The sequence below is a fragment of the Fusarium phalaenopsidis genome, assembly GCF_050370095.1.
Source record: "Fusarium phalaenopsidis strain FUZ10S chromosome Unknown contig_32320, whole genome shotgun sequence".
NCBI classification, from domain to species: Eukaryota; Fungi; Ascomycota; class Sordariomycetes; order Hypocreales; family Nectriaceae; genus Fusarium; species Fusarium phalaenopsidis.
Window position 1 is genome coordinate 91,622 of NW_028145397.1, and position 25,254 is coordinate 116,875.

The 25,254-nt window shown below is 49.1% G+C and overlaps 9 protein-coding genes across 9 annotated transcripts; 5 read left to right on the forward strand and 4 right to left on the reverse strand.

The window, feature by feature from the left end:
- Window positions 1-201: 201 nt before the first annotated feature.
- Window positions 202-1,279, reverse strand: LRP88_12587 (glycoside hydrolase superfamily; the record flags this gene model as incomplete). The annotated part of the gene is made up of 4 exons (XM_083248980.1): window positions 202-642; window positions 711-888; window positions 953-1,098; window positions 1,163-1,279. The coding sequence occupies 4 exons, from the start codon at window positions 1,277-1,279 to the stop codon at window positions 202-204; spliced, it is 882 nt and encodes a 293-aa protein (XP_083095217.1).
- A 783-nt stretch (window positions 1,280-2,062) lies between these two features.
- On the reverse strand, window positions 2,063-3,556 carry LRP88_12588 (uncharacterized protein; the record flags this gene model as incomplete). Its single annotated transcript, XM_083248981.1, has 1 exon — window positions 2,063-3,556. One exon carries the CDS (start codon window positions 3,554-3,556, stop codon window positions 2,063-2,065), a length of 1,494 nt encoding a protein of 497 aa, XP_083095218.1.
- Window positions 3,557-3,980: 424 nt separating this feature from the next.
- On the reverse strand, window positions 3,981-5,621 carry LRP88_12589 (general substrate transporter; the record flags this gene model as incomplete). Its single annotated transcript, XM_083248982.1, has 1 exon — window positions 3,981-5,621. The coding sequence occupies one exon, from the start codon at window positions 5,619-5,621 to the stop codon at window positions 3,981-3,983; it is 1,641 nt and encodes a 546-aa protein (XP_083095219.1).
- A 596-nt stretch (window positions 5,622-6,217) lies between these two features.
- Window positions 6,218-7,990, forward strand: LRP88_12590 (glycoside hydrolase superfamily; the record flags this gene model as incomplete). The annotated part of the gene is made up of 1 exon (XM_083248983.1): window positions 6,218-7,990. One exon carries the CDS (start codon window positions 6,218-6,220, stop codon window positions 7,988-7,990), a length of 1,773 nt encoding a protein of 590 aa, XP_083095220.1.
- Window positions 7,991-9,607: 1,617 nt separating this feature from the next.
- Window positions 9,608-11,381, reverse strand: LRP88_12591 (sugar porter family MFS transporter; the record flags this gene model as incomplete). The annotated part of the gene is made up of 4 exons (XM_083248984.1): window positions 9,608-9,858; window positions 9,998-10,818; window positions 10,902-11,181; window positions 11,279-11,381. 4 exons carry the CDS (start codon window positions 11,379-11,381, stop codon window positions 9,608-9,610), a joined length of 1,455 nt encoding a protein of 484 aa, XP_083095221.1.
- Window positions 11,382-17,683: 6,302 nt separating this feature from the next.
- On the forward strand, window positions 17,684-19,132 carry LRP88_12592 (uncharacterized protein; the record flags this gene model as incomplete). Its single annotated transcript, XM_083248985.1, has 1 exon — window positions 17,684-19,132. One exon carries the CDS (start codon window positions 17,684-17,686, stop codon window positions 19,130-19,132), a length of 1,449 nt encoding a protein of 482 aa, XP_083095222.1.
- Window positions 19,133-19,906: 774 nt separating this feature from the next.
- LRP88_12593 (Isochorismatase-like protein) lies at window positions 19,907-20,590 on the forward strand (the record flags this gene model as incomplete). Its single annotated transcript, XM_083248986.1, has 1 exon — window positions 19,907-20,590. The coding sequence occupies one exon, from the start codon at window positions 19,907-19,909 to the stop codon at window positions 20,588-20,590; it is 684 nt and encodes a 227-aa protein (XP_083095223.1).
- A 380-nt stretch (window positions 20,591-20,970) lies between these two features.
- On the forward strand, window positions 20,971-21,480 carry LRP88_12594 (GNAT family N-acetyltransferase; the record flags this gene model as incomplete). Its single annotated transcript, XM_083248987.1, has 1 exon — window positions 20,971-21,480. The coding sequence occupies one exon, from the start codon at window positions 20,971-20,973 to the stop codon at window positions 21,478-21,480; it is 510 nt and encodes a 169-aa protein (XP_083095224.1).
- Window positions 21,481-24,742: 3,262 nt separating this feature from the next.
- Window positions 24,743-25,178, forward strand: LRP88_12595 (uncharacterized protein; the record flags this gene model as incomplete). The annotated part of the gene is made up of 2 exons (XM_083248988.1): window positions 24,743-24,955; window positions 25,161-25,178. 2 exons carry the CDS (start codon window positions 24,743-24,745, stop codon window positions 25,176-25,178), a joined length of 231 nt encoding a protein of 76 aa, XP_083095225.1.
- Window positions 25,179-25,254: the final 76 nt, after the last annotated feature.

The window sequence follows — 25,254 nt, forward strand, 5'->3', positions numbered from 1 at the left end:
CAATCCGGTCGCCCCGCGGATGGCATCAATGAGAATATTGTTGTAGTCACCGCCGGCTTCGTACGTTGCAAACCCTCCGAGACCATGCTTAATGACAAACTTGCCCTTCTCCCTGAAAGATCGAGCATCATCGTATGAAACCCAGATGTTGCTCGTCGCGTTATACACAATTGGCTAGAGACTGTTAGTCAAGAAAGGCAGTCAAGTATGGCATCTCACCGTCTTGCTGCAGTCATCAAAAGCGTGCGCGATGCCGCGTGCGGGTTTTCCCTTTCTATCAAGGAAGCCGGCCTCAGTGATCAAGCTCCAGAAGGTGTAAGTACCTCCAGGTGGCTGAGGGTTGCCACAGTCATCCACAGGGGGGTCTGAATCCCAGCTGCTGCCCTGGAAGCGGTGAGATGAGTTCTGAGGAGGGTACCCATTGAGCTTCCCATTAGCTCCAAAGGCAGAGGTCTTATTGACCGAAAAGCCATGGCCGTAGGCAGGAACACCGAGCACAAGCTGCGAGGAGGGGATGCCTGCCGCTGACCACTTCTCAACAGCCTCATCGCCCGCACCCTGAGTGTTTCGAGAGTCGCAGGTCCGAGAGAGGGGGGCGTTCGGTCCTCCTGTGGGAGACCACGCGCCGTAAAGGTCATAGTTCTACACCAATTAGTGATGACTTTCTCAAGGGCCAAGGGACTAACCATGATCATGATGTAATCGAGAACGTTGGCAAAACCGTCGAGATCGGTCGACGCAACTCCCGAAGCATTGTTCCAAGGGAACAGCGATCCAGCAGCAGTAAGGTAGAGATCCTTGCCCTCGGGCTGCTCGCGAAGCTCCTCAAGGAAGGCGAGGAAGTTGGCAGTGTCATCATCGTTGATTGCATTACAGCCGAGGCCCTGTCTGTTGGGGTACTCCCAGCTACGTCTTATTAGCACCTCACCCTTGATACGAAGCTGCCACTCACTCAAAGTCGAGGCCATCCAAGCCGTGCTCCTTGACAAGATCGAGGCAAGTGTTGACAAAGGCTGTTCGGTTCTTGGCAGACCCAAAGCTAGTAGAGAACCATCTGCTACCAGTCCAACCGCCGATCGAGATGAGTGCTTTCACACCCTAAACCAGTTAGCCCAAGTCTCGAAAAACATAGAGCACCAACATTTTTCTTAGCGGCATCGACAAAGATGGGGATCTGATCCGGTTCGGAGCGTGAGAGATCCAGGCTTCCATCGGGGGATGTCTCCCTGTTGCCGTCAGCGTTGATCTTCTTGGCTGAGAGGTACATACGCAAAGGCATATTTGACGTCAGTGAACTTGTCCCATGGCATGTCCGAAACGGGGAACCCGCGATTGGCATGGAAGCCCGCAAAGTAGGTGGATGCAACAAGACTCGGGCTGGTCGGGTAGCTAGCAGCGCTGGCTCCCCCGAGGCCAAGCAGGCCTACAAAAGCGTGGAGTGTCATAAGGAATGCGGTTGAAGAAAGGAAAGGAAGATCACGAGTGACCAGTGGTTACGACTGCGCGTCGTTGGACCTATCCATGATTTAATACCTATCGCAGCCATGTCGGAGAGATCAGTTGATCACAATTAAAGAAAGACGTACGCGTTCTGCATAAACTGCCAAGGTTTAATGACGTCCGAACAACCGTGCCTTGACACTTTTGTTCAGAGTTTCTTAGCGTGTTCCAGAAGCACGGCATTTACCAATCCCATCTGCATCTCGCAAGTGCCGGAGAGCAGAGCCGGTTGTGGGGTTCTTTTAGGTTTGACACCTTGCTTCTAGAAGACCCCTTAATTTCCGAATGTCCCGGGTAATCTCGTTGCTGTTCGATACCACTGTTATATCTGAGCGGCGTCTCACAGGATTTTGGACTAAAGTAACAAGGTCCCTTACCCGGAAGACGAGTGATTGCTACTGAGTTCACGTCGATTCTTACGTACCACTCTGAGCTGATTCATTATTATTGCGTCCACTGACCTACAAACGTCATCGTAGCGCAGTACAGAACGCGATCGTTTCAATCAGATGTATGAGAAATATTGACCGTTATATACAGGATATCACAAGCCCATCACCCCTCAGTCAAAAGTGTACGCTGCTAAACTATGAAACCCTGATGCATGCTCCCTCTGCACGGTATTCACCTTTTCCTTCAAATACTCCTTCTGATTCGGGGGTATTCTCTCAAAACTGAGCAGAAACTTGACGAGAAACAAGAAATCCTCAATCCTCGACTCAGCATCCTGCTCATGACCAATCGGCAGGGCCAGTACATCGGCTACCGTGCTTGTTATGTCAAACAGCTTCTGAAGAATGCCGGATCCGTGAATCCCGATGCTCTCGACTCTGTCCAGTCGCCCCACTAGATTCCGCAGCTGAGCAGAGAGACGTTGCGCCGGAAAGTGCATAGAAAACCCCTCGTGAGAGTTCTTTGGGGGTACAGACTGCAAGAGTCCTTGAGACAGAGCAAGCTGCCAGACCAGAGTTCGAAGCCAAAGTCGAGTAACAAAGAGATCGGCATGTTGCAGTTCACTGAGACCTCCGTATCCGCCAGATATGAGCTCATTTTCAGTCTCAGCTGCCCCAATTTCATCTTCATCCAGCTGAGCTTGCTTGCTCTCGATCCAATCTGCCGTTATCTCGGGCACTTCAAGGTCTGCGTTTTGTAATGCTCTCCAGTGTGACAGAAAGGTATCGTCCATGATGAGAAACAAGTGAATGAGTCGATCAAAGCCTGCTTTGACATGTTGGGGAATGCTCGAGTCTGGCAGCGGGACTCCGGTTCCGAGAGGAGGGAGTATTGACGGATACCCTGGCATGATTGTCAAGAACCGCTCATGGATGAATGCTTCCCAGTATAGACGCTGCCTTCTAGCCAACTCTTGATCATCAATCCTGCGCTCGCAAACATTTTGATCAACTTGGAGCATTTGAATCATGGCAATGGCCTCTCGCAGAATAGCCAAGCTTCGATCGAATCGCTTCAATGCCATGAGACATATCTCGAGAAAGATGCACGTCATGATGCGTTTGGCAGTTACTGGTAACCTGCTGTCGATCTCGCTGCCAAGTTCTGCTTGCCGATGTGCCCTGAAACTGTGGTGCATAAGATCCGTCATGCGAGTGGTGATATCGTCGTTGAGGCCTTGGGATATTTCTGACAGATTGATGGTCACAGCGCCGAATGCATATACAAGGGCCGAGTCTTCAAAGCTCCGCTCCATATTCTCAACAGCCGCGACAATCTCTGATGACGGAATAATCGGGTTGACAGGAAACACGACCTCCTCGTAGGCAGTCACGAGGTTGAGAAAAAAGTCCGCCGTATACGCCCCTAAGCTCGAGGGTGAGTCTTGGACTTGCGGGGGAGTTGTACTCGATCTCGAATCAGTCGTGCCTTGACGTAATTGGGCAACTAGACGGCCACGAACCCCGGGTTTCCTCTTAGATGGGGCTGTAGAGTAGATGCAGGACAGGTTGAGGTGGGCACATTGAGAGCAGGGGGTTGCCCCATTGCATTTTACCTTGCGAACACGACATGGCTCGCATGCTCGCGTAGCTCGGCTACTCATTGCGGAATACCGGGATGAGACTGGTTGATCGCGTTCGCGTTGTTGTCAAGTCGGAGAAGTGGAGTGTCACGATGATCAAATGAGGAGTAACACGTGACATACTGGTGGCTTTAATTCGCCAATTACGTTATTTCCTGGCGTAACTGTAACTCCAACTGCGCTGTGAGCGTACTGGCCATGACTCTAAGTCGACAGAACGTACTCTCTGCACCGAGCGTGTGGTTATGATATTAGCATGAGTATATCATTATAATCTAATACTTTGAGTAGTAATCGCTCAGAAAATCCTCAGGATTAACTAAAGTCTTCCTAAGAGAGATCAACTTGGACCCTTTCACTATGAGACGAGCTTGGAGTAACGGCAACATATTGCATTACTACACCAATGCCAAGCTTGCACTATGTAATGACTGTATACACTTCACTAGTTGCTCTCCTTCTTCTCGATATAAACAGCTCCAGCCTTCTCCTCAAATCCCGCATCCAGTCGCTCAACCGTGGTCTCCTTAAACTTGCGTGCGCTAATGTGTCGCTCGAAAAGAATATCCAGCTCTGCATATGTACGTCCCTTGGGCTCAGGCAGACGGAAGTATGTCCAAACAGCACATACCAAGCAGGTTCCAGCCCAGAAGAAACCTGCCTTGGCTCCCCAGTTCCACGCCGATGGGTTAAGCATGCGAGGAGTCATGATGTTGGTGGCGATACCCGAGATGTTATACAAGTTTCTGGCCAGCACCACAGACTTTGTTCGAAGACGAGTTGATGTCAACTCCGCAACCAAGGAATAGCAGACTGGTCCAACAGTGCAGTCATAGGTAAAGGTGTAGACCAGAAGCAGAGATCCGATTGCCCACTGAGCAGCCACATTGTCGCGACCAGCAAAGGCCACACATCCAATGGTCAGGAGGAACAGAGACATGAACAGTTGACCGTAGAGGTACAGAGTTCGACGACCGAACCATCCCATGAGGAACCAGGAAAAGGCAGTTCCAACAGCACCAATGGCATACTGGCCGAGAGACATGCTGAAAGAGTTCTCAACAGCCATACCGGCTTGCTGGTAAAAGTAGGTCGAGTATCCCATAAAGGTGGAACCACAGAGTGTTTGAATCATCCAGGTAACGCAGACAATCTCGGTTCGTCGCAGACTCACTCCCTTGAAGAGATCAAGGTACGTAGTTCCTGCCTGGGCTTCCTTTTCCATCTCGTTGGTGTGAATCATCATCGAAATCGTCTCGTCGGGCTTAAAGTCAGCGTTTCCGTTGCGGACAGTAAGACGCTGGAGAGAATGCTTGGCCTCTTCGATGCGACCTCGTCGAACAAGCCACCAGGGAGACTCAGGGGCGAGCCAGATTCCGATGATGAGGGGAACAGGCCACATCCACTGAAGGGCAAAAGGAATCTTGTATCCCCACTTGTCATCGCGGGAAAGCATGGCTCGGAGGACTCCAGAGGCGATGAATTGTCCCATGACCCAGCAGAGGTTGACGTAGGTGGTGAGGTAGGCACGGAGATGAGTAGGGCAGACCTCTGCTGCGTAGGTTGTGGTCAGGGTCTGGAACACGCCCCACGGAATGCCGATGAGAATCTCTCCAATAAGAAGTTGAACCAGGGTCTCGGAGAAAAAGATGATGAAGATGAATGCGATGCAACCAATGAGGGCGCCGATGAGTGTCTTGCGGTAACCGAAACGATCGGCAATGATGCCATTGAAGAAGAGACCGAGGATCTGACCACAGAGAGTACCGTTGGAGAGTCCAGACTGCCATGCAGCTGTGAGTTGATAACTGCCGTCTGGCTGTTGAACTCCGAACTTGCGCTGAAAAGGAGGATAGGCGTAGAGGTTGTTCAGGAGGGCATTGTCGAAACCCTCCATGACAATGCAAATCGAGATAAAGACGGACCAGAAGCATGCCTTCTTGTAGAGCTTCAGAGATGCCAGCAACCCCATGCTACGCTCAGCTTCAGCCGCAGCTGCAGCCTCGTGAGCGACAAACACATCAACGGCGATGGGTGCGATGGTAGGGGCGATATCGCCTTGAGTCTTTTCAAGGTTGGAAGCCATTGTGATGAGGATGAGTTGATGAGTTGATGCCGACTTGGGGTAGAGGGGACATCTTATACTTGAAACAAGGCACTGTTGTACGAGTTACCTAGTCTGTATCACGAAGGCATAACGGTGGCGGCCAGGATAGAGGCCGCAATTAGGCCGATTCTCCAAGCTAACCACAATTTGGTGGTTAGTGTGTAGTTAAAGTCGTCGGTCCGGGCTCGAGGATGTGTTGCTAAACCGCTCAACTGGTGTGCCGAGGCTAGACCCCCGGATTCTCCCCATGGGGATCATGAGATCTGGGGAGGTATCGGGCCGAATTACTAGTTAAAATTTAACGAGTGTTGACGGCTCGATTCAACGACTCGCTTGGCTCAAGACATGCTAACTTGTTTGAGCTGGTGAATCCAACAATGTCTCGGACCGACCAAGGGCCAATCAATGAAGAGAATTACTCGGTCCGACGATTGACCAATCGGCTTGCTTTCCCATACACCATGAATCCTTCTGCTGACTGAAGGATTAGATTCCACTCGTCGGCCCGACGAACTTGCAGATCACTTGGTATTTAAGGCTCCAAAGGTGCATGGACAGATGTTCAGCAACTCACAATGACGGTCCCCAAGCGTATCAAGCAGTGGTGGAAGCACGCCACCATCTACCAAATCTATCCTGCCTCTTTTTGCGACTCCAACGGCGATGGAGTTGGCGATCTTCAGGGCATCATCTCCAAGCTGGACTACATTGCCAGTCTTGGAGTTGATGTGATCTGGATCTGTCCCATGTACGATAGTCCTCAAGTCGACATGGGATATGACATTTCCAACTATGAAGATATTTACGCCCCTTATGGCACTCTTCAGGATATGGAGCAGCTGATCCGCGAGACTCATGCCAAAGGTATGAAGATCATGCTGGACCTGGTCATCAACCATACTTCTGATCAGCATGCTTGGTTCAAAGAGTCCCGCTCAAGCAAGGACAACCCCAAGCGTGACTGGTACATCTGGCGACCAGCCAAGTATGAGAATGGTCAGAGGGTCCCTCCCAATAACTGGCGCTCCAACTTTGGAGGTGGCAGTGCTTGGGAATGGGATGAGTTGACTGGAGAGTATTATCTTCATCTCTTTGCCAAGGAGCAGCCCGATCTCAACTGGGAGAGTCCAGTTACCCGTCAAGCCATCTATGCTTCATCTATGGAGTTTTGGCTCGAGAGGGGAGTTGATGGATTCCGAGTCGACACTGTCAACATGTACTCGAAGCTTCAAGACTTTCCAGACGCCCCTATCACCGACCCCAAGGCCAAATATCAACCCGCAGGACTGCTGTACTGCAATGGTCCACGCATGCACGAGTTTCTCCGAGAGATGAACGACATTCTTACTCGATACGGAGCCATCACCGTCGGAGAGCTTCCAAACACGCCCGATCTTGAACGCGTGCTTCGATACGTCAGCGCCGATGAGAAACAGCTCAACATGGTGTTTCAGTTCGATGTTGTCGATGTCGGTTTCGGAAAGACTCACAAATACGAGACGACTCCGAAGAATTATACACTTCCCGACTTGAAGGATGCGGTTGGTCGGACTCAGAGTCTGATCCGTGGGACTGATGCTTGGACCACTGTGTTTATGGAGAATCATGACCAAGCTAGGTCTGTTTCTCGATTCACAGACGACCGCCCTGAGTATCGAGTCGCAGGGGCCAAGCTGCTTGCAGTGCTGCAGGCCTCCCTGAGTGGAACACAGTACATCTATCAAGGACAGGAGATCGGAGCTGTCAATGCACCAAAGACAAGCTACCCTGCCGAAAACTACCTCGATCTGGACAGCTACCTCTTCCTGGACATGGTAAAGGAACGAGATGGCGACTTTGACAAGGCATTCAACGCCCTGCAACACCTTGCCAGAGACCATGCGCGAATTCCGATGTGCTGGTCTAAGGGAACGTTTGGAGGCTTCTCTGATGGCGCTGAGCGGGCTGGAAAGGCTGTCCAAGAACCCTGGATGAAGGCTCATCCCTTGGCAGGCGAGATTAATGTTGCCTCGCAGTTGGACGACCCGGACAGTGTTTTGGCATTCTGGAAGAAGGCTCTCCGGTTCAGACAAGAGTTTGCTGATCTCTTGGTGTATGGAGATTACAAGGTTCTTCGACCCGAGGACCCTGATGTGTTTACTTTCCTCAAAGAGTCTCCTTTGGATGGTTCAAAGGCGGTGGTTGTGCTCAACTTTAGCACAAAGGAGACGCCTTGGACAGTCCCTGAGCGCGAGTTGGGACTGCCGGAAGGAAAGGATGTTACACTGGTACCCATCATGTCGACACACGCAGGCAAGAGAGGCCAGGAATTGGCTCCTTTTGAGGGACGGGTGTATCTAGTTACGTAGATTCAGCTACAGGCCCGAGACAAACGAATGCCAACGTTTCTCGGTCAAATGACAAGTCACCTTTACCAGAGCCAAGATCCATTATGTAAACGAATGCTAATAGGCGAGCATAATCACCCCACATGTCACATACATGATTAATCCTCTCAAATCACGCATTCTACACCGATCATTCGACTTGTCATCGTGCATACAATGTCGACAACCCAGACGCAGCCTGCAGAGGCGCACGAATTAACTGCTGAAGAGCAGGAAGAGACTGAACCTGAGTCCGATCGCCTTGACAAAGGAGCTTATCTGAGGATCTTTACGGCTTGCTTCTCTTTTTTCGTCGCCGGCATCAATGATGGCAGCTTGGGAGCTCTGATTCCGTACATGATTCGTGACTATCAAATCACGACTGCCATTGTATCCATCATGTAAGTATTTCTATGCATTCTGAGCTCTGCTGACAGCATAGATATGGTGCAACCTTTCTAGGATGGGTGTTTGCGGCAGTCACGAACACACACCTGTGTCAATTCCTGGGTCTCGGATCGATGCTTGCTCTTGGAGCCGTCAGTCAACTCATTGGTCATGTACTCCGCACCTGGAAGCCTCCATTTCCCCTCATGGTAGTCACATTCTGGTTTACTGCTATTGGGCAAGCCTTTAACGATACCCACGCCAACACATTCGTGGCCAAGACCAAAGGAGCATACCGTTGGTTGGCCATCATCCATGCCTCATACATGGGAGGCTGTCTCGTTGGACCTTTCGTCGCTACTGGGATTGCTTCCAGGCAGGCTTCCAAGTGGTATTTCTTCTATCTGTTCGCAGTGGGGGTTAGTGCGGTCAACATCTTGTTGGTATGCTGGGCATTTCGCGATACGTTGGTCATCAGTCGGAAGACCCAGTCAGAAGCTCCTTCAAGGAACAAGGATGCTCTTCAACTGATCAAGTCGACACTGGGCCATCTAAGCGTGTGGTTATTGAGCATGTTTTACTTCTTTTACGTTGGATCTCAAATCACCATCAACGGTTGGGTAGTCGAGTACCTCGTTCAAGTTCGTGATGGAAACCTGGCACAGATGGGATTCATTCCAGCAGCCTTCAATGGTGGCTGTCTTATTGGGAGGCTTGTCTTGGCTGAACCAACGTATCGATTCGGAGAGCGAGGAATGGTCTTTTCTACTGTGTAGTTGCAATTGGTTTGCAGCTCGTCTTTTGGCTGTAAGTGGCTGCAACTGACTCAGTTGAGGCTGCTAATACGGATAGGTACCCAATATCATCGCCGCTGCTGTTGCTGTCGGCTATCTTGGATTTGTCACTGGACCTTTGTTTGCAACTGTAAGTGCATCGTTCAATATAGAGACTTGTCTGACTCAATAGGGCATCTCCCTCGGCACCAAACTCTTTCCTCACGAGAACCATGCAACAGCCTTGGGTTATGTGTTTGTATTCGCACAAATGGGAGGAGCTTTTTTTTCAATTGTGACAGGCGTTGTAGCCTCTCGAGTTGGTGTCAAGGTTCTCCAGCCATTTCTAGTGGGCATTCTATCTGGTGTAACCATCAGCTGGCTTCTTATCCCGCAGCCCAAGTCACTTCCAAGTGCCACTCTTCATCAGGAGTAGTAACTAGTGGGCGGTCTTTTCCTCAAACACCTCACGAAGAATTCGATCCTTCTTAGAAACGTCTTCGACACCACTCCTGTCATTGAAGACCTGATCCATCTCTTCCAAAGTCTTGCCGTTGGTTTCAGGGACAGAGAACCAAACCCAGATGAAAGAGAGCAGACAAAACACGGCAAAGAATACATATGCGCCAAATCCCGTCTCACGAACCAGCGGAGGCGTGATAAGGCCAATAATAAAATTATTGATCCAGTCTAGATTGTTAGTGACATGGGTTATACAACCAGGGTTATGACTCACTTGAGCACGTGGAAATAGCCACACCCTTTGCTCGAAGACTTGATGGAAACACTTCTGATGGCATTGCCCATGGAACAGGTCCCCAGGAAGCACCAAAAGCAAGCATGTAGAAGAGCAGGAAAGCAACGCTCGTCCAACCCTCTGCCTTGTGACTTGGCCAGTTGTCTGAGAACTTTCCAACAAGAGCAGCAATGATAACATGAGCAACAAGCATGAGGACGCTGCCTAGGAGTAAGATGGACCTGCGGCCAAACCGATCGAGTGTCCAAAGACTCGTCAAGACGCCGATCAACTGCGTGACGTTGAGAACACCCGACATGGTGAGTTGCATGTTAAAGTCGAGACCCATAGTGCCGAAAAGCGTAGGCGAGTAGTAGATCAAGGCGTTAATTCCAACAAACTGCTGGAAAAACATGATTCCAGCACCGACAAGGGTACGGCGCCAACAGCCTGGCTTAAGACAATCTGTCCAGCTCACAAACTCGAGACGCATTTTTCCTGAAATATCGGTACGTTGTGTGAGCTGGGGATGTCGTTCTTTGAGGATACCAGTCTGGAATCGTGCCTCGGCAATGATTTCCATCCATTCTCGTTGGACTCGAGGATCTGTCGCAGGGAGAGCTCGCAATTTAGCGAGATTAACCAGAGCTTCGTCCTCTCTGTCTTTGGAGGCTAGCCATCTTGGTGAATACGGGAGGAAAATTGCTCCAAAGCCAAGGACGAGACCAGGAAGGATCTGCAGGAGGAAAGGAAGCTGCCAGGACCAATGACTGGAGATGTATCGAGTACCGTAGGTGATGTAAAAGGCGATGACAATTCCAGCAACAATCGATAGTTCTTCGAAAACGAGCAGTGCACCGCGGATCTCTGGGGGAGAAATCTCAGAGATGTATAAGGGAACAACCATTGAGAGCCTACAAAGTTAGCTAGGTCAATCGTGATTCACTTCACGTACTGTCCAATGCCGATGCCACCGATGAATCGACCAACAACCAACATGGCGTAGTTAACTGCAGAGGTTTGCAGAGCCGAGCCAATTGTAAATACCACGACGGAAACCATGATAGAACGCTTCCTGGAGATCCAATCGGCAATCCAGCCTTGATTTATGGCTCCAATAAACGCCCCAAGAGTAATCATGGCAGTCATGAGTCCTTTTTTGAATCCAGCACCGGGTGCGTCATCAGAAACCTCTGGGAATCGATCGAGAAAGTGATCCATGACCAGTGTAACGCTAATCACACCTTGGTCGTATCCGAAAAGAAGACCACCAAGGGCTGAAAAGGCAGCACAAAGGGCCACATAGTGAGAGTTGAAGAGACCACGGAAGCCTACAGAGTTAGTCATTGAAACACACATGATCGATAAACGTACCTGATGGCCCATATGGCTCGACTGTCAAGCTCAAACCAACATTTTCCTCAGTGTCGACGCCATAGTCAAGATCATCCTTGACTTTTTCGAGTTTCTTAGGCATGGTAACAAATAATAGTAGATGAATATGAATGATTTGGGACGCGTCCCTTAAGCAGCCTTTATAGTTTATCCCGCATAACGGCGTCAACAAGGTTTCACCATAGTACCCGCACAACGACCAATTGATACGATGCGATTACTTGTTTCTCCACGTCTTCATGGCGGGGAAAATCTGGGGTCTGGGGTATGGTTGGAGTGCATGAGTCAGGTTCCATGAAATGATCTGCTTTTTTGTCTAGTCACGTTAGTTGGAGAAGACGGGACTGATTTCCGTCGGTAGATACACGTTGAAACATGGATTCGGGCCTTTTTTCCTATGACGCCGTCATACGACAAGTGGGAGTATCGGGATTATCTGTCCGATGACTACGGGACAAACCCCGACGCCTCCACTAGTTCTTACCTTATATGCGGAGAGAATACCGTTAGAGTGTTAGATTTGGGCTCGCGGTAACTGAAATTGAGGTTGCTTTTTCGTTGATCTTTATCATATCCTTAACGGCTTCTCATGCTTTGGTAACCAAGCTCACTCGCGTACAAAGACGACTCCTAGTCTATGTTTCAAGACAGGTCACTAATAAACATTACGCCAGTATCCTTATGAATATATAAACCTCAATCCGCCACAAGGTAATACGCAGCGTGTTATAAAACTCCCCGAAGAGAGCCACATTCCCAAAACCTTTATGCTCTTGGGCAAATTAATACTGGCCTAGGCCAGAAGGTTGCACCGGAGAGAACCCCAATCAACCAAGCCTAAGTCTAGTGCCAAGCGCTTCCCTTTCAACAATTTCACGTACTTTGGCTCTCTTTCTAAAGTTCTCTCATCTTTTGATCACTAATCATGCACTGTCGGCATTGTATCCGACAATATTGCAGCCCAACGTCCCGTGGCATGTTGGGGTAAGGCGTGAGGTAGTAATTGCAACGATCAGGGATTTTCAGCGTCGGATCCGCATGAGAATACGGTAGATCTACATGTCGAGGGCCGTTTCGGGCGACCTTGCTATGGACAGGGATGGATACGTTAACCGCGGTAGTTTCAACGGCTTTTGGACTGCGGGTAATGTGTTTGCCTACTCAACTTTACATACATGTAGTGACCTGTCACGCGGGTCGAGAAATAAACGAGACACCAGAACATCAAGAGGGTTAGTTATCTAGCTCCTCTTAAGGATAAGAATTAGCTGAAATAGATCATAATAAAGGTAAAGCTTTAGATCTTCTTTCTCCATTCTTACTCTTCTTTACTTATTGCCTTTAAGGGAGGATAAGCCAAAGGTTTATACTAAGGTTTTCTTCGATCCCGGTAGCCTACATTCTTTTGGATTATTCAAGTTTCCTCCTTTTTGGGCCTATAATGGCCTACCTGTTTACGACGAGAGGTCCGGATTCTTCATACATAGTGGATATGCCACATTGTGATTATGCCAACCATCATGTGATTGTTGTGATTGATAACAACGGGGTCCAATCAGGGGCCCTGGACGCCAGTCATGATAATAAGTGTTCTGACACATGCCAAGCATGTGGGGGATGCCTGGAATCTTCTGACGATGTAATCCTTGGATAGAAACCACCATCCATAACTTGAGACCAGTAATAACGCGAGTCAGATAGAAACCATTAAGCATTTCACAGACATGGCTATATCATATATGCGCTCAACTCGGTTAGGAATAAAAAACTCATTACTCGCGCATATGTAGCCAACTCTTGTTCATTCTCTGATGCCCGTCCGAAACCCATCTGGCATACCAGCATCACAAATCCATATTCACTCGATCCTTGGTGTTTTCCCCGTCCCAAAATCCTCCTCCTGATCCCAAGAACCTCGCCCGTCAGCCTCGGACGATTGACTCCATGATTCATGCGTATCTTGCGATCCTGGCATTGTTTCATCCAGCCCACGACTTGGTCCCAAGATTGTAAACATTATTATTTCCGTCTTTTGAATCACCTTGCCCCCAAACTCAGCTGCCACCATCCACTTTAGTCGATGAGAGCGACGAATGTTGTAAGTCACAAAACTCGGTGTGAAAGGGGCAGGTCCTTGATGCTGGGGACAAACGTTATAATACCGACCCAGTCGCAGATCAATCAGGTCTCCAATATCGATGAATGAGCCATCTTCCATACACGGAATGTATACATCCTGTCCTCGAATGGAAATCTGGTTCATAATGTCAAGATCCATCTCGGATTCCTCCTCCATCGTGTGAGAACCTTGGCAAATGACCTCGGTAGTAGCAATGATCTGGATCGATATCCACTTCAGTTTGATCTTCGGGGGGTTGTTTCTGATCTCGTCACTTGTAGAATCCCGGTTCACGATAGCCCGAAGTCGAACGGGGGTCGGAGTAGGGTCATTGATCTGAATTACCTCTGGCATATCCACCTGCAAGTTGAACCCAAATCTTGGTACACTAGTGACCCCCATGGCTTGCTTTACGATCTGAGGCAACGAAAGCTTGGTTTCTTCCATCCCGGGAATAAGACGATAGGACATGAAAGAATAGAAGTAGCTCTGCATATGGAGTCTAGAGCCCACGAGAGGACTGCGGTTTGTTACCGTGATAGGGAGTTTTGCAAGCCAGCTCTCCTTACGGGTCTCATCTTTGCTCCGTAGACTGGCTCTAACAAAGTATTCGACATATGCTTCAGTCCGTTCACCGCCGAAGAGTGTGAAAGATGAGGGCAAAGGCTTGTTTGTCGCCTCGAGCGACAGGTAACTCTCACTTTTGTCCCCATCCTTGAAATCTGCTGGATCGACGTACTTGGGGATTGTGATAGCAAAACGCCAGGATCTTTCATCACCGTGGGCAATATGAAGTGGCCCTTGATGGAGTTTCTGTTTGGCATGTTGGGGTATCAAGTTGAACAAACCATGATATCTCGAGAGACCGGTTTCGCAGATGATAGTCACTGTGGATACTGTCTTACCGATCAATTGAATTGATAACGAGGAAATCTGAGTCACAAGATGTTCCCTGCGGAAGACGTATCCAACGATTGTGTCCCCAGGGGCGTACTCAGTCTGGTCACCTTCAAGGCGAATCCCCAACTCTGTGTTTGATAGGGCGCGTGTCGGTGGCATGGCTGTCAGTTGCACTGTTTCGTTTATCGTTCTTTTCCAGACAGTGACGGGAGGTTGACGAGCATTAATAAGTTTAGCGAACAAGCGTGCTCAGCATGGCCCTTCTGTTCTCGCACGCACAGCGTAGGGTCTTGACCATTTTGGCGCTTTTGATGCTGGTCTTTCAGATGATTTTAGACGCCTTTGTTCAAACACTTTAGCAGGAAGCCATGAGAACAAAGGAGGAGCAAAAGCTTCTAAGAAATTAATAACAAGAGTCACTTGCCAACAATGATTATGATCCAAGCCACAGCTGATCTAGACCGACCAGGGCACCCTAGTTCAACAGTAACATGCGACCCGCATATGCAATGGAGTCAGCCTAAGATTATGTCTTTGCTGACACTCCTCATTCTTTCACCTCCACTGCTCCAGCAAGACGCACTGCAATACAGCTTTCATTCTATTACCATGTCAAACTCAAACTCATGTCTCAAGACTGAAGTCGCCAAGCTCACCAAATTATCCAACGTTCTAGGCGGCCTTCCTCCTCTCATGCGAGGCCTTCCTGTATTGGTCATCCTAGCTGGAGAAGCTGTCGCCAAAGCTACTGACAGTCGAAATCTCATCGAAGAACGAATGCTGGGAACAAATGAAGTGGTTTCGCTACAAGGTCCAACACAAACGCTCAGTACAACAAACAAAGAATGGGCAAGGCCAGGTGTGAAGGGGATGTGCCAACGGTGTGGCGGAACAAAGCCGATGCCCAGAGGCTTCCGTGCCTTGTGGACGCCCAGGATTGGTCCTGACAATAGATCCATGACAAAGAAAGGCAACGCATGGGATTGATTTAGGGGTATAGTTTCTAAGCGTGTCTACACTCTACTCAGCAATGTATGTTAGGAATTCTTCAATACAGAACTTGATTTGAAGCCTCAAGGAGTTCCCAATGGGGTTTCTAATGTGACTACCGACCAAAGACACCATTAGGATCTGCCCGTGATACGAAATACGGAATACGGAATACGTGGCCAATCACAGGCTGGAACGCGGTTGCAAAATGAAGGACGCGACGTGTCGGCGTTTCTTTCAGCCACAAAGTCTTGGCATTCACTGGCTCATGTGGATAAGGGTATGAATCAAAGAGAGATATGCATCTTTTGAGATGAGCCACAATAGCAGCCCCTGAATGCCGGCCAAGAAACAGATGCATCAAGTGTTGCCCGATTGCAAGAATTCAGCCTGGCTCAAACCCCTCTTTCAGTTGAAGATAGCGACGTTGTCTTTCATTGTGCTATCCATTGTTCTTTGATTATTTCCCTTTCATGGCCAACATTCCTTTACTGACCCAACCAGGATGGATTCTACATCGTAATGAGAGCTGGTTAGGTCTTTCAAATTCGTCTCTTCAAAGAAATTTGGAAAGCTTGCTTTTTGTATCAAGACCTCAAGAAGTCCAACTATCCATCTTAAAATCGACCTTTGTTTGAAGCGCCCTTTGATACCATCTAGCAATTGACCCCGAATGCATGTCATAGCTACCCTACACCACCCACCAGACAAGCGAAACGGTAAAAAAAAGTAAAGCTGAAAGAGAAATGGGGCCACCCGCCTTGGCGTCATGCTCAGCTGCCATGCACCCACATCGGGCATTAACAGCTGACCGCACGTAGAAGCCACCTTCTAGAAGAAAATAGCGCATGATGCCATTACTAACCTACGGGAATCACGTCGGGATCTCAAATAGGAGCCTGCTGTGGTCCGGCAGTTTGTATCATTCCTGGGGTATCAAGTAAAAAGAATTCAGTTTTCATTACACTTGGAATCTCGAATCCTGGATATATCCGTTTTCAACGTTAGACATTCTCCAGAAGCGATGAATCGAGTCGAAGATGCGTCTCCCCGCAGTCAACCAGATCTTGGGGAAGAGTAGGATCTTCCATGTATTGAGGTGAAATATGAACAGACGCCAAACCGGCAGAGCGAATTCCATGGCCATATAGCCTAATCTGACAGACCGCCCCACCATCTGCCAGCGGCAAGGTAAAATCTCCGAGCTTCAGCTTCACTTTTCTCCGGCTCGGTCAAGAACTGGCATGTTTGACATCCAACACGGTTGACCGGTTATACTCAGCGCGGTTCGAAGTCGGCATCACTCCGTGGGAGACCGGTCGTCCCCGTGTCTGATGATTGAGGCACAAATGCAGGGACCTTCATGTTGTGGGTATTTATGGGGATCATCTTGTCAACAGCCAAGAAAGGGGAAGTTTTTAGTCATAGTAATACTCGGACCGCTTCTCCCCACAAATCTCGGACAGAGGCGAGAGGAAGGTATTTTGAAGGGGTAATAAATAGGTTTTGTAGGGGTAATGAAATAGTTTTGAAGGGGTAATAAATATGTAATGGGTTGGAAAAGCGCGCAATCAAATTCGCAATCAGAAGAACATGGTAGGCCAAGATATACCCCGTATATCGAAAGATGATGACACGTTACAGAGACGAGGCTTTATGTCTCAAGACATGAATGCGGTTCAATCAGGCTCAAGACGATGCAGCTAAATCGGTGGCGTTCATGAGGCTGATTCAATACCCGACAGTCCGGCACTGGGACTGTGACGTCAATCGGCGAGGCCGATGGCACAGGTAATGCAGAGCCGCTAACCGCCTCACGTTGGTCGCGAAATTGCCTGCCAAGAAATGCCGGGGCGAGTGAAACGAACAAGTGGAGTGAGGACACGCGCTTCTCATAACCTTCCGACTGGCCCGGATCTCATCCACTTGTGGGTTTTGTTGAAGCATCACGGTATCCAGCATCGCGGTGCAGGGGTTTCCTTTCACCACCACGGCCCGAGTAAGGCGACTCCTCCCGAACAAGAAGCTCCTGATGGATGATGATGCGGAATGGTATCCTTCTGGAACGCCAAGGCAACCCCCATGGGGGCCGTGTCTTGGTAGCGGAGAGCGCGATTCCGCTCCGCCCAGGTCATTGGAGAAATGGACTTTGACACGATTTATCGAGTCTTGACTTGACGATAACCGTGGAGCTGACTTTGCGGATCCTCTACCCCATTTCCCCAATCATTGTAGTGCCGTCATGGCGTCTTGTCAGACCATGGTATGTTGGACAATGCGTAGCTAGATATAAAATCTCAAGTCCGCCTTGAGTTGGTCTTTATCCATCATCCTCTCATCATCTTATACTTATAGACATCACTCTTTACTACAACATGGAATCCAAGGAGATCCACACTATCAAGGGCAACCAGCCTGACTCTGGTTCTGATAGTGAAGCCGTCAAGACTGAGCTGAACCCTCAAGGCTCTCAAGACTTCAAGACTGTTCCTCCCGAGTCTGATGACAATGCCAATATTTACTCCCAGGGAGGCAAGAACTTTCGCACTCTCAAGCGATGGGACACCATCTTTATCCTCTTTGCCAACCAGATCGGTCTCGGTATTCTTTCACTCCCTTCGACCCTCATGACACTGGGAATCGTCCCTGGTCTTATCGCCCTCATCGGAATCGGTGTCCTATCTTGGTACACAGCATACGAGCTTCTACAATACTATCGACTCCACCCACAGGTGGTCAATGTCGTTGAGATGACGAGATTTGTTGGCGGACCCTGGCTTGAAGGAGTTGCTGGCGTCATGATGATGATTCAGGTTATCTTTGTTGCTGCTTCAGCCATTGTCACGCTCTCTATCGCACTCAACACCATCAGCAGTCATGCCACCTGTACTGTTGTCTTTATCTTTGTGGCTTGTGCGGCTTGCTTCCTCTTGTGCTTGCCTCGCACCACCAAATTCGTCTCGAACCTGGGAGTTCCCAACGCTGTCAGTGTTTTGGCCGCTTCTATCCTGGTCATGATCAGCCTGGGTATCAAGGGCCCTCGACAGGTTGACTCAATCGACGACTGGCACAGGGATATCGTGGTTATCGGACACCCAAGCTTCCGAGATGGTCTCAATGCTTGTCTCAAGATTGTCTTTGCTTATGCCGCCAACCTTTCATTCGTCGGTTACATGGCTGAAATGAAGGATCCCATCAAGGACTTCAAGTTCTGTCTCGCATTCCTCGAGGGTAGCTGCATCACTTTGTACTCTGCCTTTGCCATCATCTTTTACTGTCTTGGTGCCGAGTATACTACCTCTCCTATCCTTGGTGCCACCTCTAGTACCCCTGCTAAGGCCGCCTACGGTGTGGTTCTCCCTGCCATCTACTCGACTGGTCTGGCTTATGGTCACATTGGTGCCAAATACATCTTTGTCAACGTCATGAGATGGATGGGCGCAGTTCACGAGGTCACTTCCGATACTGTCAGGTCCTGGTCTGTCTGGCTTGCGTCTGTTGTTGGCTTCTGGATCATTGTCTTTATCCTGTCCAACGCCATCCCAATTTTCGATTCTATCCTTTCAATTACCTCGGCAACTACTATTTCTTGGTTCACCTACGGTTTCAGTGCCGTGTTTTGGTTCCACATGAACTGGAACAACCTTTTCCGCGACTGGAAGAAGATCTGTCTTACCATTCTCAACGCCTTCCTTATCATTATCTCGCTCTTTCTGAACGCAGCTGGACTGTGGGCCTCTATTACGGAGCTTTTGGACCTTTTCAATGCCGATGACAGCTCGATCCGGGGTGTGTTTTCTTGTGGTAGCAACGCTCAGTTTTAGATTTTGGTCATTTTCAGCAAGTTGATGTATCTAGATTGTTAGGGTAGTAGAGTTTCATTGGTTTACATCTCACGAAGTGATGCTTATGGCGGCGTTCCCGAGTGTTCGTATTGGGTGTGGCAACGCCAAGCATTCAGAATCCCTGTTCGAAACAATGCCCGGAGTGTCCGGGGCAGGGTCTTTCTTTGAAGCCGGCAGCGCCCCGATAACTTACCTTGGGGTCCCCAGTTGTCCTGGTCTGTTGCCTGCGTGGTTTTGCCCAATTCCGTAACCTGATAAACCTCATTTCCGATTGTGTCCCATATTACATCCATTAAGTCGCCTCTCGTTGTTGAGCACTGTGCCCCCGAGCCTCGGCAGCCCAGATCATAGGAAAATCTTCCCTTGGCATTCATTCGCCACAAAAGCTGCTTGAAGCATGCTCGAATTAGATAGAAGCAGCCGAATCAGCCAATAGTATGTCACGAAAAACTAATGTTGTCTGGCGAACAGTGCCTGCAGTCGCTAAATTTATGGCTTCTGCGCTAACAAAAGCCCGTAATTGCCGTCGCTGAATTGGGATCGATTGTGCGGGCGGTCATCTAATAAGCCTTCGTCCGTGAACTAAAAGCTGACGAAACACAGTATTGAGCCATACAGAGCCAATGATGCAAATATCCTCGTTCAAAAGTGTAGGCTGTTGCAAATCCGAGTGTTCTATATAAATCAAGATTCTCCGACTCATTTCTTCATCTCACCACTGCTTCCCACCACTGCTTCTCACCAACCACCAAAATGGCTTCTCAATTCTACGTCCCAGTTTCGCTTGACCACACTGCGCTTCTCCTCTCAGATGTGCAGACCCAAATTCTTGGTCGTTTCTCTCCAGCTGATCAAGCCGCCTACCTTGAGAATGTCCAAAAGATTCTCGCCTTTTTCCGATCAGAAATCAAATCTCGAAGGGCCCAGCCAAACTCGGGCCTCTACGATGGTGTCCCAATGATCATTCACCATACCCTACCATTCAATATCAACTCGAACGCCTTTGTGTCCCCCTACAACAAGCTAGCAAAGTGGGTTGCGAAACTTGAAGCCAGTGGTGCATTCACCAATGCCCCTTCGGACCCGAATCATCCGCACTATGCTGTTCCTGAAGCCCTCGTTCCTGAAGAAGGCTGGGGTGGCAAGGATGAAATTGTCTTGGGAAAGCTGCAGCCCAACTGTTTCGGTTCATCTGATCTGATTGCATATCTGCGAGCTCGTGGCACCAAACATATTGTCTTGGTTGGACTTACGACCATGGGGAGCATCTTGGGAAGCGCGAGGGCTGGCGCGGATCTAGACTATCACATTATTTGTGTGGAAGAAGGAATCATTGATGATGAACCCGAAGTTCATGAATTTCTCATGAAGAGAGTTCTGCCAAAATTTGTGGATGTTGTCAAGATGGAGCATGTGTTAGCCCTTAGTGAAGCCTAGGTCTTGCTGTCTTTGAGTTGAATTGATTTCTGCCGCTTTCGATACTTTTCTCCGATGTCACTAGGGATCTAAAACAAGTCTCACTCAACCCACACCAGCCAAACATCAACCAATAAGGCATTTGAACCTGCGCCCTATGGTCGACATCCGAGACCCACCAGGATAATTGCGCCCTGTCGTTGACAGTAACAGATGCTATAAAGCACTGTGTCCAGAGCATAACCTCGCTCAATATGATCTTCTAGCTCAGTTAATCCATCAAGGGCCGGGCATCAACTATAATAAAGAACACATTGTCAACACATCATAGCATCATATCCCAATGCTAACGCAGTGGCCTTTCTCGCTCAATACACTCAGCTACAATTCAAGCCGCCAAAATGACCTCCCTTCACCCCTCATCTGAAATAATCATACGAACCCATCGACCAGGAGATATGGGTCTTATAACTCACCGACATGGCATCCTCTACTCCAAAGAATACGGATTTGATCAGCGGTTCGAAGCATTGATCGCCAGAATTACAGCAGACTTTATCGACAATTTGCAACCAAACTTGGAACGATGCTGGATTGCCGAAAAAGATGACGAGTTTCTTGGATGCATCATGTTGGTTCACGACAAGCAGCCAGGTGTTGCCAAACTCCGACTTTTGCTGGTGGAAGAAAAGGCCAGAGGGCTGGGTGTGGGGAGCAGCTTAATACAGCAGTGTATTACTTTTGCCAAAGAGGCTGGGTACACGCGCATCAATCTCTGGACGCAAAGCATGCTGGAGGGCGCTCGTCGATTGTACTCGAAGGCAGGATTCAAGCTTGTTGAAAAGGAAGACCACGATTCATGGGGTGTAAAGATGACGGGAGAGATGTGGCAAATGGACTTGACTAATTGAAGACGTTGAATTTCCTAGGCTATTACGCGAGAAGAGTGTTTAGAACAAGAGGAAACAATACGAACCACTGGATTAAGCAGGCATTCGTTCTCAATCACGTGTGCATTTGATGTTGAGGCCCAGGCCACAGGAAGAGTCCACTGTAACTTAGCGGCCAAATGCCCTGTGTCCACTGTAAAATCAGTGGGTGAAAGCGCGCCGTGCGGTCGAAATAGAGATAACCGCGGTCGGCAAGCGACGCGCACGATTGGCTTTCTAAGCGTCCGGCCCCACCTTCCAGAATGAGAATGTCCGTAAATGGAAAGTTTTCCCTTGATGGCTGGACAAGTATGACACGGCAAATTCTCTTCTTTTCAGAGGGAACGGCCTGTAGAGCATCGAGGCTCTTGAGTGGCCTGTAACCTTTTGGTTCCTGACACCCCACTACCGGCGAGCGAGAAGCGGGAAGATGGCTATTTCGTAACCCTACACATTGGATCTGGGTTCTCTTTGTGATTGAAGTACCATGGAGAATATGCTAAATTTATTTGGCCTTAGGTAGTCCCGCGGGACTGCACGGGCTGTTCGGATTTTTGGGCTTTGGTGTGACTAGTGGTGGCTGACTCGAATTGGGGCTCGGATGAGCAGATACCCTGAAGCTTTTGTGGCAGATACAGCCTCAAGTTCTCGTTTGTTCGAGGTCTCAGGTTAAGAAATGGAAGAACAGGAAGAAGTCTTTGCTAGTAGCAGTATTTCCATTGCTCGATCATTAGTATAGAGATTTATATATCGAGACAACACAGTCATAAATCCGTTTATCTTCCACATTATCCTGACCACTACCTCAGGTTATAGTGCCACTGAGAGATCCGAATTCCAATATAAACAAACACTGTACTTGCTGCGAGACCCGCTAAATGGCGACCTAGCGAAGGAAGCTTCAACTACAAATTGAATCCAATTGCAAAGGAATTTTAATCAGTCAGCAAGCCAAACCGAGCCCAAGTGCTACAATCGCAGACGCCACTGCAACGTCGCGTCATCTACCGGATTTGAGACATGCCATGCTTGATAGTTATGGGTACACCAAACGACAGCTGATGTGTTTCAAATAGTCATGATTCATCTGTAATATACGACTGGGAATAGAGAAGCCACAGAAGTTCAATTTCACTTGAGCAATGCTGCAGCCTGTAGGCAGTCATCTGGTGGAATCGGCTCCAAAATGTGGAGTCAGCACCTTGTAACTACAGTCCCTAATCACAACATGACGGATAACAAGTTCCATGAGCCGAGCACGATGCTAATAGACGGCATAACTCTGAACACGTAGATTATGACGATCCACGTCGACCTACCGAGACCTCACCGCTTTGTCGAGACTTGAAAACACAGCAGATCCACCAGTGTGGACTGGATGAGACTGGATGAAACCTGAGATGTGATAGAAAATACAGCGGCAAACCCGATATGCACAGTAGAACCGCATCTATAGCAACAACTGGTTCGCAGTTTTGAGACTTGCGTTGATGTTAATATTGTGGGCTACAAATACAGACGACCAAAGACTGAGGCCATCGTGGTTCCGAGCCTGCTGCCTGGATTACCTTAAGAGGTGCTCCGTACTCCGTTAACAGACGGAACTCAAGAAGCTGACCCACGCTTCACCGAGGATCATCTCCAAGTAAGGAAAATGGCTGTCACTATTGCAGTGCGTTTTCAGCTACTGGCTCCCAAGCAATAGTCCACGGGGCCTCAACAAGCGTCACGCCTAGGGCTTGTCGCCAAGTTTGGCGTGGCGCTCATGCCACGTACTAAACAACAAGGCATAGGTCAAGCTGTGATCAAAGTGGCTTGAATACCCTGCTCAAAGTGAAGATCCCTGAGTTCTAAATACTTGCATCCGCGCATTCTCCGGATACGAGATTACTGGTTCTCATGCGTCTCAGGAGTTGCCGACTTGAAGCCGATTCCGTAGGTCAATGATTGTCCATGAATTGTGGGGAAAGAGAACTTTTCAGCCAGCAGGCCGTATGATACTCCAGTTGCGCCTGGCTTGATTCTGCATCTCCAAGGGTTCTTGGCTACCAGCCTACCTCTCCTCAACATGGCCCTTAAGTCAAGGATCTGATCAGATGGTTGAGCTTTCATGCAATGACAATCTCTTCTTCTCCACAATATCGCTTGGCTTACCATTTCAAGGCTCTGCAGCTGTATGTAAGCTTCAAGAATGCATCAACCAAGGAATTATTTTCTCGTCAAGACTTGAATGCAACGCAATCGATCAAGGCCACTCACAACAAGCACCATCCCCGGACCGTCGGCATCACGAGTCAGTGCCTACTGTGATCGACATTGCAGCGGCAACCAACTTAGATCCTAGGCACGCGCGGCTGTTTTCAAGGAGCCTTGCAAGTGGGTCTCGTATGTTTGTGAAATGAAATGTGCAGTCTCCTGCATGATATGTCCTGCAGGCCACGCGGTATTAGCCTATGATATCGTGCAGGGGCAAAGTGAGGCGACTCCAACTCTTCATTGACGAGGTGGCTGACAAGACCCTTCTTACACATCATGTGAGCCCACTTTCTTGAATCCACTCATCCAGGGCCTATCCCTTGTTTCTCAGCTTGCCGCTGCCATTTTCATGTATTTGACAGGGAATTCTACAACTAGCCGCTGGGTACTACACAGATATGAATCGATGACGAGAAGTGGTTCTGCGGAGCTAAGGGACGGGCCGTTTACTCCGGGGATCAATGTTGTGCTAGTCAAGCCTCCCCCAGACTATTGAGTAGGTGCACATACTCTTTGGGGTTTTGGGATGGCTATCATCCTATGTTTTGCTCGATAGGCTCCGAAGTTTATTCGTCTGCGTAAGGATTTGCCAGTCCAAGATGCCAAGAATCCGACATGCATCTGACCGGTTTTGCTGCGCCCATTCATTACCAACATCAACTACCGACCGGATCTCGGGCGATCTGCATTGTTTGTGGGTCTTAACTGAAGACTGCAAATGCCTTGATCTGCTGGTAAAACATCTCCAATAGGAGGCTGGAAGGACTTTGTGAGCTCTCATGTTGGATAGTGGGCTGGAGTCAAGGATGATCAAGGTTATCGAGACTGTGAAGATGAATGCGCTTGCGGCGGGAGACGATTGAAACCCCCTACTATAAAGAGGCTTCGTCTCCTCATTCAACTCACTCATCATCAGCATCCAGCATCTCCATTCAGTTTAACCACTCCACCACTTCAAACACTCAAAAACCTCAACTCAGCCTTCAAAATGAAGTTCGCCACTGTCGCCTCCGTCTTCGCCATGGCCGCTACTGCCATTGCCGCTCCCACTAAGGTTGAGGCTCGCGGCGGCGGCTCTACTGGCTCCTGCAACGCCAACGCCCAGCAGGTCTGCTGTAACGGTATCCTCAGCTGCGCTGTCCAGGTTCTCGGCAAGAACTGCGATGGCAGCGCCTACTGCTGTCAAACCTCTGCCCCTGTTGTAAGTTTCCCTCTGAAGCGTTTGAATCTTTCTGACTCTTCAGGGTACTCTCATCAACGTTGCCCTCCTCAACTGTGTCGACATTCTGTAAGGATGACAGCATCTTGGTAATGGTCGGTGGACGGAAGGTAGAGGTGGAAAGGATCAGCCTGTAATGGAGATGTAACTGGTACCCAATAATCACTCCGTTATGCCAACGAGCCAGATGACGGTCCTGTGCTGAAAGCCGTGTTTTCTGCTTCAAACATAATCGTATGAGATAGGGACGCTTCTGAGACGAGCAACGCCCTCATCAGTGC